This window comes from Cetorhinus maximus, chromosome 1 (genome assembly GCF_964194155.1).
Source record: "Cetorhinus maximus chromosome 1, sCetMax3.hap1.1, whole genome shotgun sequence".
NCBI lineage: Eukaryota > Metazoa > Chordata > Chondrichthyes > Lamniformes > Cetorhinidae > Cetorhinus > Cetorhinus maximus.
Window position 1 is genome coordinate 220,143,643 of NC_135879.1, and position 15,977 is coordinate 220,159,619.

General features: G+C 40.2%; 2 protein-coding genes across 3 annotated transcripts in view; one reads left to right on the forward strand and one right to left on the reverse strand.

Moving 5' to 3' along the window:
* maea (macrophage erythroblast attacher, E3 ubiquitin ligase) overlaps positions 1-15,977 on the reverse strand; it is a 171,908-nt gene that overhangs the window by 105,091 nt on the left and 50,840 nt on the right. For both annotated transcript variants that reach the window (XM_078553628.1, XM_078553618.1), the window contains exon 3: positions 10,704-10,907. In XM_078553628.1, coding sequence (XP_078409754.1) covers positions 10,704-10,907 — 204 coding nt within the window. The remainder of the gene's footprint in view (positions 1-10,703; positions 10,908-15,977) is intronic.
* ctbp1 (C-terminal binding protein 1) overlaps positions 359-15,977 on the forward strand; it is a 414,171-nt gene continuing 398,552 nt past the window's right edge. The window contains exon 1 of the mRNA XM_078553464.1: positions 359-410. Coding sequence (XP_078409590.1) covers positions 382-410 — 29 coding nt within the window. The 5' untranslated portion in view covers positions 359-381. The remainder of the gene's footprint in view (positions 411-15,977) is intronic.

Below are 15,977 nucleotides of genomic sequence, written 5' to 3' on the forward strand. Positions count from 1 at the left end.
AGCAGGCCAAAAACTGCTGGGGGCAGAGTTATGAATGGCATGGCTCTATCCAGGCCTCAGCTCTGTCTTCCAGGTCCCAGTATCTACTTCTAGATGGGTAGATGATTGCTCCCAATCATGTTCATGTGTTGAAAATGGGCCAAGATACAAACAGAGTAAATCAATAAAAAAAAGCTTTCCAAGCAGAGTTCTTTTAAATATTTATTCATGGGATGTGGGCATCACTGGCTAGGCCAGCATTTATTACAAAACAAAAACAGAATTACCTGGAAAAACTCAGCAGGTCTGGCAGCATCGGCGGAGAAGAAGAGTTGACGTTTCGAGTCCTCATGACCCAAGGGTCATGAGGACTCGAAACGTCAACTCTTTTCTTCTCCGCCGATGCTGCCAGACCTGCTGAGTTTTTCCAGGTAATTCTGTTTTTGTTTTGGATTTCCAGCATCCGCAGTAGTTTTTTGTTTTTATCCCAGCATTTATTACCCATTCCTAATTGCCCTTGCTCAGATGGCATTTCAGAGTCAACCACATTGCTGTGGGTCTGGAGTCACATGTAGTCACATGTAAGGGCAGCAGATTTCCTTCCCTAAAGGACATTAGTGAACAAGATGGGTCTTTATGACGATCGGCAATGGTTTCATGGTCATCAGCAGATTCCAGATTTCTACTGAATTTAAATTCCACCATCTGCCATGGCGGGATTCACACCCAGGTCCTCAGAACATTACCTTAGTATCTGGATTTCCAGTCCAGTGACAACACCACCAAGCCGCTACCTCTTCCCATGTTCATAACTACAAATATGTAATACAAGTTGACTAAATATTGTAATTTGTGTACATGTATAGGAGGTAACAGGAAGAAGAATCTTGCAAGAAAATACAAGGGAAAAGTTACTCACATGCAAAAAGGACAAGGGAGACAATGCAAAAACATAAGTAGAGAAAGGCAGAAGTGGAAGACAGATCAAAAAAATGGAGAGACAGAAAGAATTGGAGAAAACAAGAGAGAATCATAGCAAAAAGGATCTTATAAAAATTTTAGTGCATGAAAAATGCCAATGAAGATCAACTTCACTGGGTGAGACCTCTCCTTTTGGTATTATGGAAACCCGATTCATCAGATGGCTGGCTGAAATGGGAACTATGGAGAGTTGGGATGTGCTCTTTCAACTGTAGTCCAACTTTGACTGGTGACTGAATTTTTCTACATTTTTAATGACCCTTAAGGTCTTGAGTTTAATTATTCTGGCCAATGTTAACCAGATCTAGGAGATGATGGTCATTTAAAAAAATGTTATATCACCAAATTTTATCACTACATGATCAGGAGGACTTCTTGAGGAAACCCAAGGTGGATCCTTGGGCACAAACACACAGTTTCAGAGGTGGTAAAAGAGCGCGTTATTAATTAGATATGCAGAGTTTTTGAGGCTGTTCCACTAGAGTACACAGAATGTTAATGAACAATAGATCCCTGCTACGAAAGTGTTTTTTAAAATTCATTCATGGGGTGCGGACGTCACTGGCTCAACCGGCATTTATTGCCCATCCCTAATTGCTCTTGAGAAGTGGTGATGAAGCTATCTTCTTGAACTGCAGCAGTCCATGTCTGTTAGGGAGGGAAAGTCTACTGCAAATCATCACAGATGTCACTTTAAAATGGATAAACTTAATTTATTAATTTTAAATTTATGTCACATCACTGCCAGTGTAATTGACATTAAATTGCTAGTCTAAAAACAGCATTCGTGTCCACAAGGATGGCTATTCTGGGAACTGGGAAATTTAGATGACTTCAACAGGGAATAATACTCTTCCACAAGTGATGTCAAGATGCATTGTTACCGGAAAGAAAGGGAGCTTTTTTCTGCATCTGAAGCATCTCAGGTCCCTTAACGTCACTGTATTTTCAGCATGTTTATTTTGCCTTCCGACCATTTTTTTAACACAAATCATTTGCTGCCAATGTGCAATTGTGACAGCAACATCAATCTAGATCAGAGAATAAGCATCTTACCAAAAAATAAGCACATTTTCAAGCTAGCTTTTGGTTTATGTAATTATTTACTGCACTGCACATCTCTTGTAAATGTAGTTGTATTGCAGAAACTGTGCATATACAAAACACCATTATGGAACTGCAGTTGCTTTTCAATCGTGGAAGAACCACATTATTATTTCAGGTTAAATTAATTATTTTAGACTTGTGTGGAGGGCCCCTGCACACCCGGTTTTTAAATCTGTCAGTAACTCAAATATTTAGAAAGATAATGATATTTACATTTTACCAATGTTGGTACAGTTAGTGAAATATCTATTCCACACATGCCAACAGAGATGGTGCACATTGTAGCCAAGTTGAATATCGAAATAGTGCTCTAATACAGTGAGCATAATGGGCCAAATCTTGCTGGAGTGAGCATACACCATTAGACCTTTTGCCCTTATCCAGAAAATCACTTACATAGGTTTCTCTTCTCACTCCCAGAACATTAACTCTGGTGCCCCCAAAGATCTATCCTTGACACCCTTCTTTTGTTTTTAAAATAGCCTATGTGATGTGCTTCAGTGACATCATCCAGAATCATAGCATACTATGATGCCCAAGCCCTACCACCCCTTCACATGTCTTGGCCCTCCTCTGTCTCTAAATTATCAGACTGCTTGCCCAACATTCATTACTGGATAAGCAGAAATTTTCCCCAATTAAATGAGGAGGACTGAAGCCATTGGCTTCAGTTCCAGCCATACATGCTGATTCCTTTCAACCAACTTCCTTTTATAACTGTCTTGAGGCTGACTTGCTGTCATATTTGACCCCAAGATGAGCTTCCAAACACATATCCAAGTCATCACCAAGGCCACCTATTTCCATCTCAATAACATTGCATTAGCTCTTATGCTGCTGGAACTTTCATGTCTATTACCTTTACATTTGACTATTCCAAAAACTTGAACTCATCCAAAGCTCTGCTCCCTACATCCGAACTCACGCCGAGTTCCATTCGCCCATCACCCCTGTACTCACACATGCACACTGGCCCCTGGTCAAGCAATATCTCAATTTAAAAAATCAGATAGATACTTATCAATTCCCTCCACGGCTGCTGTGACATTGGCAGTTTTCTATTCTTCAGTGAAGACAGGTACAAAGTACTCTTTCTGTACCTCAGTCATGCCATCTACCTCCACATGAGGAGAATTTATTTTACTCAGAGGATTGAGTATCTTTAAAATTCTCTGGCCCAGAGGGCTGTAGAAGCTCAGTCATTGAATATGTTTAAAGCAGAGATTAACATTTCTAAATACCAATGACGTAAAGGGATATGGGAATAGTGCGGGGAAAAAGGCAAAGTGGATGATTAGCCATGATCGTATTGAATGGCAGAGCCGGCTCAATGGGCTGAATGGCCTCCTCCTGTTCCTATGTTCCACATGAAGATCTCCTTTTTGTCACAAATTGGCCTCTTGTTAGATCACACTTTTGCTATTTAAATGGCTAGAATATATTTGAGTTCCCTTTATGTTTCCCCTAAGCTATTCTCATACACTTTCTTTAGCCTTCTTAGCTTGCTTTTTAGTTGTCCATTGTACTTTTGTATTCAGAGTAGGTCTCTTCAAGAATGTAACTCTTGATTTTTATTTAGCAAGAGGAAGGCAGAGCCTGGGTATTCTAAAGTGCTGCTTGCCTCTTGACCCCTTGTGGGAAGAATATTATAGTATTACCTTTGAAGAGGGTACATACCCAAGGAACAAAAATAATTCAGTGTTGGAAACAGTGGGAATAAACGGCTTATTCTCAGGGTGGCAGGCTGTTACTAGTGGGGTACCGCAAGGATCAGTGCTGGGGCCAGAGCTGTTCACAATCTATATAAACGATTTAGACATGAGGATCGATTGTAATATTTCCCAATTTGTTGATGTCACAAAACTAGGAGGGAAGAGAAGTAATTGGTGAGGAGGCTTCAAGAGGATTTGGACAGGCTACATAAGTGGGCAAGAACATGGCAAATGGAATATAATGTGAATAAGGTGTGAAGTTATCCAATTTGATGGAAAAAACAGAAAGGCAGAGTATTTCTTAAACGGTGAGAGGTTGGGAAGTGTTGATGTCCAAAGGGACCTGGGTGTCTGTATTCATGAGTCACTAAAAGCTAGCATGCAAGTGCAGCAGGCAATTAGGAAGGCAAACGGCATGTTGGCCTTCATTGCAAGGGGATTTAAGTACATAAGAAATAGGAGTGGGCCATTCGGCCCCTCAAATCTGCCCGGCCATTCAATAAGATCATGGCTGAACTGCCCCAGCCCTCAGTTCCTCTTTCATACCAGCTCCTCATAGCCTTCAACTCCCCGATGTTACAAAAATCTATCTACCTCCTCTTTAAATACTTTGTGATCTAGCCTCCACAACTCTCTGAGGTAGAGAATTCCAGACATTCACTACCCTCAGAGAAGAAATTCCTTCGCATCTCAGTTTTAAATGAGTGTCCCCTTATTCTATAACCATGTACCCTAGTTTGAGATTCGCCCACTAGTGGAAATATCTTCTCAACATCTACCCCGTCAAGCCTCCTCAGAATCTTGTACGTTTCAATAAGATCACCCCTCATTAATCTAAACTCCAATGAATAAAGGCCTAGTGGTTAGCCATTCTTGGTAAGTCAACCCCTTCATTCCAGGAATCAGCCTAGTGAACCTCTTTTGAACTGCCTCCAATGCCAGTATATCCTTTCTTAAATACGGGGACCAAAACTGTACACAGTACTCCAGGTGCAGCCTCACCAATACCTTGTACAGTTCTAACAAGGCTTCCTTAGTTTTAAGCTCCAACCTCCGAGCAATACAGGCCAAGCTTCCATTTGCCTTCTTAATTACTTGCAGCACCTGCATGCTAACTTTTTGCGTTTCATGCACAAAAACACCCAGATCCCTCTTGTGCTGCACCTTTTTGGAGTCTCTCCCCATTTAAATAATAGTCTCTCTTTTGATTCTTCCTACCAAAGTGCATGACCTCACACTTTCCTACATTAAACTCCACCTTCCAAGTTTTTTTGTTTTTGCCCACTCACTCAAATTATCTATATCCCCTTTCAGGTTCCTTATGCCTTCATCACAACATGCCCTCCCACCTATTTTTATATCATCAGCAAATTTGGATACATTTCACTCTGCCCCCTCCTCCAAGTCATTAATATAGATAGTAAATGATTGAGGCCCTAGGACTGATCCTTATGGTACTCCACTAGTTACGTCTTTCCAACCTGAAAAAGACCCATTAATCCCAACTGTCTGTCTTCTGTATGTTAACCAATCCTCAATCCATGCTAATACATTACCCCCAATACCATGAGCTCCTATCTTGTGAAATAACCTTTTATGTGGCAACTTATCGAATGCCTTCTGGAAATCCAAATACACTACTTCTACTGGTTCCCCTTTATCAACTTTGCTTGTTATATCCTCAAAGAACTCTAGCAAATTTGTCAAACATGATTTCCCTTTCACAAAACCATGTTGATGCTGTTGGATTACATTAAGCTTTTCTAAATGTCCTGCTATTTCCTCCTTAATAATCGGCTTAAGCATTTTTCCAACTACAGATGTTAGGCCGACTGGCCTATGGTTTCCTGCTTTTTGTCTCCCTCCCTTCTTGAACAGGGGAGCCACATTAGCAGCTTTCCGATCCACTAGGACCCTCCCAGTGAGTTCTGGAATATTTCGACCAATGCCTCCACTATCTCTGCAGCTACTTCTTTTAAAACCCTTAGATGCAGGCCATCAGGCCCCAGTGACTTCTCTGCCTTCAGTCCCATTAGTTGTCAAATACTTTGACCCTTGTGATACAGACTGTTACAAGATCTTTCCTCCCATTAGACCCTTGCTTATCCGATATCTTTGGAATGTTAATAGCGTCCTCCACCGTGAAGACCGAGGTAAAATATTGGTTTAAATTATCTGCCATTTCCCTGTTCCCCATTATCAATTCTCCAGTCGCATTCTCCAAGGGTCCCTCACTCACTTTAGCCACTCCCTTTCTTTTTATGTACCCATAGAAGCTCTTGGTGTTTGTTCTTATATTTCTTGCCAATTTACTTTCATAATCAATTTTCTCCCTCTTTATTAACTTTTTAGTCATCTGCTGCTAGTTCCTAAAAAATTCCCAATCCTTTGGGCTACCACTAGTTTTCGCCTTATGTATGCCTTAGTTTTTGATTGGATACTCTCCTTGTTAACCAGAGGTGGTTCATCCTTCTCAGAGTCCCTCTTTCTGACCAGGATAAATTTTTGCTGAGCGTTATGAAATATCTGCTTAAATGTCTGCCACTGCTCATCCACTGACCTTCCCCTTAGTCTATTTTCCCAGCCTGTTTTAGACAACTCTTTCTTCATACCTCTGTATTTGCCCTTATTTAAGTTGAGGACACTGATTTGAGGCTCGAGTTGCTCGCCCTCAAACCGAATTTCATATTCTACTATGTTGTGATCACTACCCCCTGGAGGATCCTTAACTACAATCTCTCTTATTAATCCCACTCCATGACACATTACTAGATCTAAAATAGCCTGTTCTCCAACGTAATGCTCTAAGAAACAATCCCTGATACACTCTACAAATTCGTCTTCCATGTTACCCCTGCCAATCTTATTTGTCCAGTCAATATACAGATTAAAATCACCCATGATAATTTAGCGCCCTTCTTACACACCTCCATTATTTCCCGATTTATACTTTGTCCTACAGTGAAGCAACTATAGACAACTCCCACCCGTGACTACTTCCCCTTGCTATTCCTCATTTCCACCCAAACTGATTCCACATCACAATCTACTGCACCTCTATCACTACTCACCACCTCACTGGTACCTTCCTTTATTAAGAAAGCTACCCCATCTCATTTTCTCTTTTGTCTATTTTTCCAGAACGTTGAACATCCTTGAATATTGAGTTCCCAGTCTTGGTCACCCTGCAACCGTATCTCTGTAATAGCTATTAAGTCATATTAATTTATTTCTATTTGCACCGTCAACTCATCTATCTCGTTAGAAATGCTTCGTGCATTCAGATAAAGAGCCTTAAGCTTTGACTTTTTACCATTATTGCTCATTCTGGTTCTAATTTCTGCTGCACTTTTCCGCTTATATTTTCTGCCCCTTCCTGTCACACTTTGATTATCGTTCGTTCTTTCACCACCCTGAACCTCTGTCTTGTTTCATTCAGATTTTTTAAACTTCCCTTCAATTGAACCCCCACCCCCCCACTTAGTAGTTTAAAGTCTTACCAACAACCTTTGTTATACGATTCGCCAAGACACTGGTCCCAGCATGGTTCAAATGAAGCCCATCTCAATGGAACAGCTCTCTTCTTCCCCAGTGCTGGTGCCAGTGCACCATGAATTGGAACCCATTTCTCCCACACCAATCTTTGAGCCACGCTTTTACCTCTCTAATCTTATTTACTCTGTGCCAATTTGCATGTGGCTCAAGGTGAAAGATGTCTTGCGGCAACTGCATAGAGACTTGGTGAGTTCGCACCTGGAGTGGTGTACAATTTTGGTCTCCTTATCGAAGGGAGAATATACTTGCCATAGAGGGAGTGCAACGGAGGTTCACCAGACTAATTCCTGGGATATCGGGATTGTTTTATGAGGAGAGATTGAAGAAACTGGGCCTGTACTCTCTACAGAAGAGTTTCAAAGAATGAAGTGATCTCATTGAAACTTACAAAATTATTACAAGGCGTGGCAGGTTGGATGTGGATAGTATGCTTCCCCTGGCTGGTGAGTCTAAAACCAAGGGATACAGTCTCAGAATACGGGGCAGGTCATTCAAGGCTGAGATTAGGAGGAATTTCTTCACTCAGATGGTGATGAATCTTTGGAATTCTCTACCTCAGAGAACTGTGGAAGCTCAGTCTTTGTGCATGTTCAAGATAGAAATCGATTTCTGGAGACTAATGACATCAAGGGATATGGAGATAGTGGAGAAAAATGGCGTCGAGGTAGATCTTCAACCATGATCTGTTTGAATTGTGGAGCAGGTTCAACGGGCCAAATGGCCTACGCCTGCTCCTACGTTCCTAAATCCATTGTGATTAAAGGATAAGGAAGTAGGGTTTATTTTAGGGAAAACAAGAGACTAAGATGTCCAAATGAAATTTTCAACGTTATGAATGAGCACAGTAAATATGGTCCAAAAATATTACAAACATTTTAAGCTCCAGGGAGAAAGTTAGAAAGAAGAAATAAATAAGTTCTTAGTTTACTAGACTAAATTTTTTAAACAAAGTTTAAATGGTTTCAACATGTAACTAGATATGCTCCTGAAGAATTCAAAAAAATTTAGAAACAGAAATGCTGGAAATACTTGCGGAGAGGAATACAGTTAATGTTTCGAGTCCGTATGACTCTTCATCAGAACTAAGGAAAAATTAGGTGAAATATAAGCTGGTTGAGGTGGGTGGGACAGGTAGAGCTGGATAGAGGGCCAGTTATAGGTGGAGGCAAAGAAGAGATTGCCAAAGATGTCATAGACAAAAGGACGAAGGGGTGTTGATGGTGGTGATATTAGCTAAGGAATGTGCTAATAGTGACATTAAGGGTAGAAAGCAGGACAAGCAAGCGACAGATAGCCCTAGTTGGGGTGAGGTGGAGGGAAGGGATCAAAATAGGCTAGAAGGTGGAGATAAAACAATGGATAGAAATAAATTTTAAAATAATAGAAATAGGTGGGAAAAGAAAAATATATGAAAAAAATATATTTTAAAAATTATAAATTATTGAGAAAAGGGGGATCAGAAAGGGGGTGGGGATGGAGGAGAGAATTCATGATCTGAAGTTGTTGAACTCAATGTTAAGTCCGGAAGGCTGTAAAGTGCCTATTCGGAAGATGAGGTGCTGTTCCTCCAGTGCAGCATGCCAAGGACGAACATGTGGGCATGAGAGCAGGGTGGTGTGTTGAAATTCTCCATCCCCACCCCCTTTTTGCCATTAATTCATAATTTTTTTAATATATTTTTATATTTTTTTTTTTCCCCACCTATTTCTATTATTTTAAAATTTATTTCCATCCATTGTTTTATCTCCACTTTTTAGCCTATTTCGATCCCTTCCCCCCACCCCACCCCCACTAGGGCTGTCACTTGCTTGTCCTGCTTTCTGCCCTTAATGTCACCATTAACACATTCCTTAGCTAAAAGCACCATCGTCTACACCCCTTTGTCCTTTGTCTATGACATCTTTGGCAATCTCTTCTTTGCCTCCACCTATCAATGGCCCTCTATCCAGGTCTACCTGTCCCATCCCCCTCAACCAGCTTATATTTCACCTCATTTCTATTTTTCCTTAGTTCTGATGAAGAGTCATACGGACTTGAAATGTTAACTGTATTCCTCTCCGCAGATGCTGTCAGACCTGCTGCATTTTTCCAGCTATTTTTGTTTTTGTTTCAGATTTCCAGCATCCGCAGTATTTTGCTTTTAAATTATTCTGGAAATACTTAGTCAGTTATCTGTAAAAAGAGAAAGAGTGATGACACTTCAGGTCAATAGCCTCTTTGCAGAAGTAGAGTCCCTTAATGCCTGGCAGAAATTGTAAAAAATATAATTTCCGTCTAAGATTAGTTATTTAGCACCCAAAATTCCTTAAAATTTTTAAAACATTTTTTTTTGCAATATAGTTAGATGCTATTTACTAAAGTAAAAAAAGTGTTTTTTTTAAAAGCAATTAGGGATTCTTCCCCTAATGAGTGATAAAATACACTGGCCCTTCTTGTTGCACTTCCCAACAATGTACAGGTATGGAAGCATCACTAAACTTGTGGACTAGTAATCAAAACGGATCACTAAATAGTTAGCACTGAAGACATTGGTTTGGAGTAACTTTTAATCTCAAAAACTAGATATCAATCTTCAGAATACTATATTTATTATATATGCAAGTTAAGACATAATTAAATACATCATAAAGTGGTAGTTTTGCCAACATCTGACTTTTCTTTTAAATTGGAATAACGTGTTACTCAGGTTCTGAAGATGATTCACATTGGACTTGAAATGTTACTCTTTCTCTCTTCATAGATGCTGCTAGGCCTGCTGAGTTTTTCCAGCACTTAGTTTTTATTTCACATCGCCAGCATCCGCAGTATTTTATTTTGATTTTATGTTACTCAGTATCATGCCCAAATTTGAACAGAAATTTAGTCAAGAAGCCCAAATATAGAAAAAAAATACTAGCCAGTAAAACCAAATCTAACAAAGTAGGACTAAAATCAAGGTAAAATCCTTATCTTTGTAAAGACATACAACACTATATAGAACAAATACTTTACTGATCATAAAACAGTTTAACATCTCCCCTTAACTATTCTCAATTTATAGATTCCTTCAGTCAGAAGACCTGAAAAAAATTTTAAATGTGTCCCAGACATTTTTTATAATACCCAAAGTTAGGATATGTATATTTGTAATACTATTGTCTTGATCCAAATGTAATAAGTTTCTTGACAGTCATAATTTGTATCACCAGCAGAATATTTATTAGGCTAATTAACAGTACAAAGTTATAAACTAACCTCAAATTTAACAGAATTTGCAGCCAAATATGCAATTATGTAGCAAGTTAAAGGGTGATTTTCCACTAGTATCTTCATGTTTATGATTTCACTGCAACATTTCCAGCACAATTATTGTTCTTAGGCACTACTCACCTCAATTCCACTCTGTTTGGTCAGTTTAACAGCAGTGTTATAATACCCACACCGCAGCAAATGCTCCACCATCATGCGGTCCATGCGTTTTTTCTTCCACATATTAACCGCTGCAGCTTGGTCACTGCTGTGTTCTTTCAAGTGTTCAATTCTACGTTTGCAAAGCTTTGCGCTCTCATCTTCAGCTTGGATTGATTCAACTGCCTGCCGGAAGGACAAAATGCACTCAGTAAAAATCACCCCACATGAAAACTGATTTGCAAAGCATATTTGTTCAGCATTGTATGATAAAACAGGTGTGAATTTTGAAGTTGAACATGAAGCTGTATTTACAGCATAAGACTCCATTAAAAATGTGGAAATAAGGATTTATATTGGAAATAAAGGGTAGAATGCATAACATGAAAATGGAGAGCAACTTGCATCTGCAAACAACATTTTTATTATCCTGTTTCAGGTCAAGATTGCACATGGTTTCATCTTCCTGTGATTAATGCCATAGGAGAGTGTCTCAATAGTATTTCATATAGTAGGCATTTCTTTCAAGTGTTACATTTGCACTCCTCAAACTTTGCTGGTAATGTTTTTACTGCTATAAAATCAGTAGGCATCTGCAGATAGATACAAGCATATACAAATAATACAATACCAGTTCCGAAGAAGAGTAATATTGTACCTAAAACAATGGGCCATAACTTCCGACAAGTGTCGGAAAGTGCTGGCCCACAGAAATGAGAAGAAATAAACGCCAACTTACCTGGTCTTCAAAATTGCATTGCCACTTCCGTTCACAGGAGCTGCTTGAGGCCTACATCAAAAGAATCCTTGCAGGCCCCAGCGAAGTACAGATCAAGCATTTTCAAAGAGGCCACACCCCCTTTTTTTACAGAAGGGTCCAGAGGTCGGGGGGTGAGGCAGGGTTGTCGGAGGGAGTCCTGTGGGGTTGGTCTGGGTCTTTACAATAGTTACCCAGAAATTAGAAGAGGTTCTAACTTCTGGGTAACTATTGGTATAACCCCAGCAAATCCATCCGAAATTGTGATTTAAATCATATTTTTGGATGGTTCTCAGCATAGCGCAATTGTCCAGGGGAAGTTAGCACTTCCGGGCAATTGCTGTGCAAACTCTTGCCTGGGAACTTGCCAGAGGGATTCCCCAGTGAATTTTTGGGGTACCTCCCAAATCCGACGCTGGGGAGCGCAGAAGTTACGGGCCATTAACTCTGTTTCTCTCTCCACAGATTCTCCCAGACCCGAGTTTACCAGCATTTTCTGTTTTTATTTTAGTTTTCCAGCATCCGCAGTATTTTGCTTTTATTTGATTGCAATACCAAATTAGCCTGTGTGAATAAAAACAGTAAATGCTGTGAATTGCTCAGCAGGGCAGGCAGGGAGGAGTTAGGTCAACAACCTTAAATGTTAACAAAAAAATGTCTCTCCACAGATGCTGCCTGACCTGATTATTTCCAACACTGAATGTTTTTAATTGAAATTTCCATCACCCATTGTATTTTGCTTCAGTTGCACCATGCTGAAGGATAGGGTGGGGGAGTGGAAAGAGAAGGTGGCAGTATATAACATAATAGTCAGGTTCATGAAATTCTCCTGTTATGATCAATATCATTCCAGTTAAGTTAGAACAAAAAGGATTTTAAGTCTTCAAGTTTTCAGCATGAAATGCTAAATTAAACACTCAGGAATGCAAACTACTAACAAGTGACGAAGGTACTCAGAACGCATACCTCCAGCATGCTATGTTAACTCAATGTTATTGCAATTACATAGCTCTTCCTCGAGGCCAGTCCCTGCCAGGCTGATGCTCTGTAGCTACAAAGCTGCAAACAACTTTTTATGAAGAGCTTCCATCACATGGAGGTGGCTTCAGGCCAATATATATCCAACAACCTGCTCTGAAAGCTGTCAAAATGTGAAGAGAGTTGTAACAAATTGCACCACAGTAGCTGAGACAGAGGAACATACAAACATAGGAAACAGGAGCATGAGGAGGCCATTTGGCCCTTCGAACCTGCTCCACCATTCAATGAGATCATGGCTGATCATCTGTGCCATTTTTCCCCCATTATCCCCATATCCCTTTATGTCATTAGTATCCAGAAATCTATTGATTTCTATCTTAAGCATGCTCAATGCCTGAGCTTCTAGTGCTCTCTGAGGTAGAGAACACCCAAGATTTACCACTCTCAGCAAAGAAATTCCTCCTCAGCTCAGTCTTAAATGGCCTGCACCTTATTCTGAGGCAATCCACAACATTCTAACTTTTGTTACAGGATGAAGAAATTGGACATTCCACAAGCATAAAATTAGTTTTGCAGGGCCAGGGAGCCTGGTTAGCAGCATTTATCGTTTGCTCCGCTGTTAAAAACCCAGTTACACCTTATTCAACAAGGCGTAACTTTTTCCTCATGTGTTTTTGCAGCGAGACTAATAGCATAAAAAGCGAAAGCTTGCGTCGTCAAATCAGTCATTTCTACTCAAATACCATCTGTGAAGACTTCAACACCACACCATGTAGAGGAACGGGAAATCGCCAACAGCAACTTCTGGATTTCCACATTAAATTGCTCAACTGGATGTCAGTTTCACAAGAGTAACAGTAACAAATGCTGATAGTTCCACTGTCATTTCAACTGTAAAATCTGGACCAATGCTTTACCTGTCCAGGGAAAAAAAGTGTGCTGGGAAACATTTCTTTAAGTGGTTTAATATCCTATTTATACTACAGAAGTGCTTTGTTCCAGGATATAGCTGGATTCTCTGAGTGTTGAATCTATTCCACTTCGTGTGACATGGATTCTGTTTCTATAATGCTCAAATCACAAATACCCCTTCAAAGCAACTGCAGTTACATGAATCATGCACATGTGCCTCAGAATCATACAGCCTAAAGGCTTGGTCCATTATGCCTGTGTCAGCTCTTTGAAATAGCAATACAATTAGGATCATAGGAGTAGGAATAGACTATTCAGCCTATCGAGCCTGCTCCACCATTCAATACTATCTTGGCAAATCATTCCCTTCAATGTCTTTTTCCCCACGCTATCCCAATATCCCTTCATGTCACTGAGATTCCTAAATACCAATTTCTGCTTCAACCATTCTCAATGACTGAGCCTCCACAGCCTTCTGGGGTAGAGGTCTTCCTCAGTGAAGACAGACACAAAGTGTCATTTTGCTTCTCTGCCATTTCTCTATTCCCAATTATAAATTCTCCTGACTGTGCCTGTAATGGACCCACATTTATCTCAGCCAAGCATGTCCTTTTTATATACCTATAGAAACTTTTACAGTCCATTTTCATGTTTTTTGCAAGTTTACATTCATATTCTATTCCCTCATCAATTTCTTGGTCCTCCTTTGCTGTATTCTGAAATCCTCCTACTCCTCAGGTTTACTACTATTTCTGGCGACTTTATAGGCCTTTTCTTTTAATCGGTCGGTGTTGCGTCCCTTGCTGTTTGTGGTATAAAAAACGATTTAGACTTGAATGTAGGAGGGTTGATCAGTAAGCTCGCGGATGACACGAAAATTGGCAGGGTAGTAAATAGTTGGGAGGACAGCCTTAGGTTACAGGAGGATATAGACGGGCTGATCAGTGGCAAATGGAATTTAATCCAGATAAAAGTGTGAGGTGATGCACTTGGGCAGGATAAACAAGGCATGGGAATACATGCTGAATGGTAGGACCCTGGGAAGTATGGAGGATCGGAGGGACCTTGGTGTGCATGTCCACCAGTCCCATAAGGTAGCGGGACAGGTAGTTAGGGTGGTTAAGAAGGCATGTGGGATACTTGCCTTTATTAGCCGAGACATAGAAAGGAGCAGGGAGGTTATGCTGGAACTGTATAAAACACTGGTTAGGCCACAGTTAGTGTATTGCATGCAGTTCTGGAATCTGCATTATAAGAAGGATGTGATTGCACTGGAGAAAGTGCATAGGAGATTTACCAGGATGTTGCCTGGGCTGGAGAGTTTTAGTTATGAGGAGATATTGGATAGGCTGGGGTTATTTTCCCTGGAGTAGAGGAGATTGAAGGGGGACATGGTTGAGGTGTATAAAATTATGAGGGGCATAGATAGAGTAGACAAGAAGGGACTTTTCCCCTTGGTGGAGGGATCAATAACCGGGGGCATAGATTTAAGGTAAGGGGCAGGAGGTTTAGAGGGGATATGAGGAAGAATTTTTTCACCCAGAGGGTGGTGGGAATCTGGAACTCACTGCCTGAAGGGGTGGTAGAGGCAAACACCCTCAGAACATTTAAGTAGTATTTGGATGTGCACTTGCCATGCCATGGCATACAAGGCTATGGAGCTAGTGCTGGAAAATGGGATTAGAATAGTTAGGTACTTGTTTGCCTGGCGCAGACTTGATGGGCTGAAGGGCCTTTTTCTGTGCTGTAGACCTCTATGACTATGACTTATACAACCTTTTGTTAGCCATGGTTGATTGACTTTTATTTTTGGGTTTTAATGCCTTGAAGGAATGTATAGTTGCTGTAAATTATGTAATCATTCTTTAAAAATTATCTATTGCCATCATACCTTTTAATGTATTTTCCCAATCCACCTCAGCCAACTTGACCCTCATACCTTCATAAATTCATTTGTTCAAATTTAACTCCCAGCTTCAGACTGAATGACCTCACTTTCAAACTTAATGTAAAATTCCTGTCATATTCTGGTCACTGATCACTAAAGGTTCTTTTACAACAAGATTATTAATTAGTCCTTTCTCATTACATAATACTAGATCTAAAATAGACTGTTCTTTAGTCAGTTCCTCAACATACTGCTCTAGAAAACCATCCCTAACATACTGTAGAAACTCATCCTCCACATCATTAGTGCTCATTAGGTTTACCCAGTCAATATGCAGATTAAAGTCACCCATGATTACTGTATTATCCATACTACATGCTTCTCTAATCGTCTGATTAATACTGTGCCCCACACTACCACTACTGTTTGGTGGCCTATGAACAACTCCTACCAATGTTTGCTGTCCCTTGCTGCTTCTTAGCTCCACCCATTTTGTTCTTCTGATCCGAGATCCTCCCTTACTAATGTACTAATGCCATCCCTTATTATCAAAGCAACACCACCTCCTTTTTCTTTTTGCCTGTCCTTCCTAAACGTTGAATATCCTTGAACATTCAGTTCCCAGTAGCCATGTTTCTGTAATGGTTATTAAATCATCTATTTAGGCCTTTAAATCATTTACCTTGTTGCGACTGCTGTGTGCATTCAGGTAGAGTGC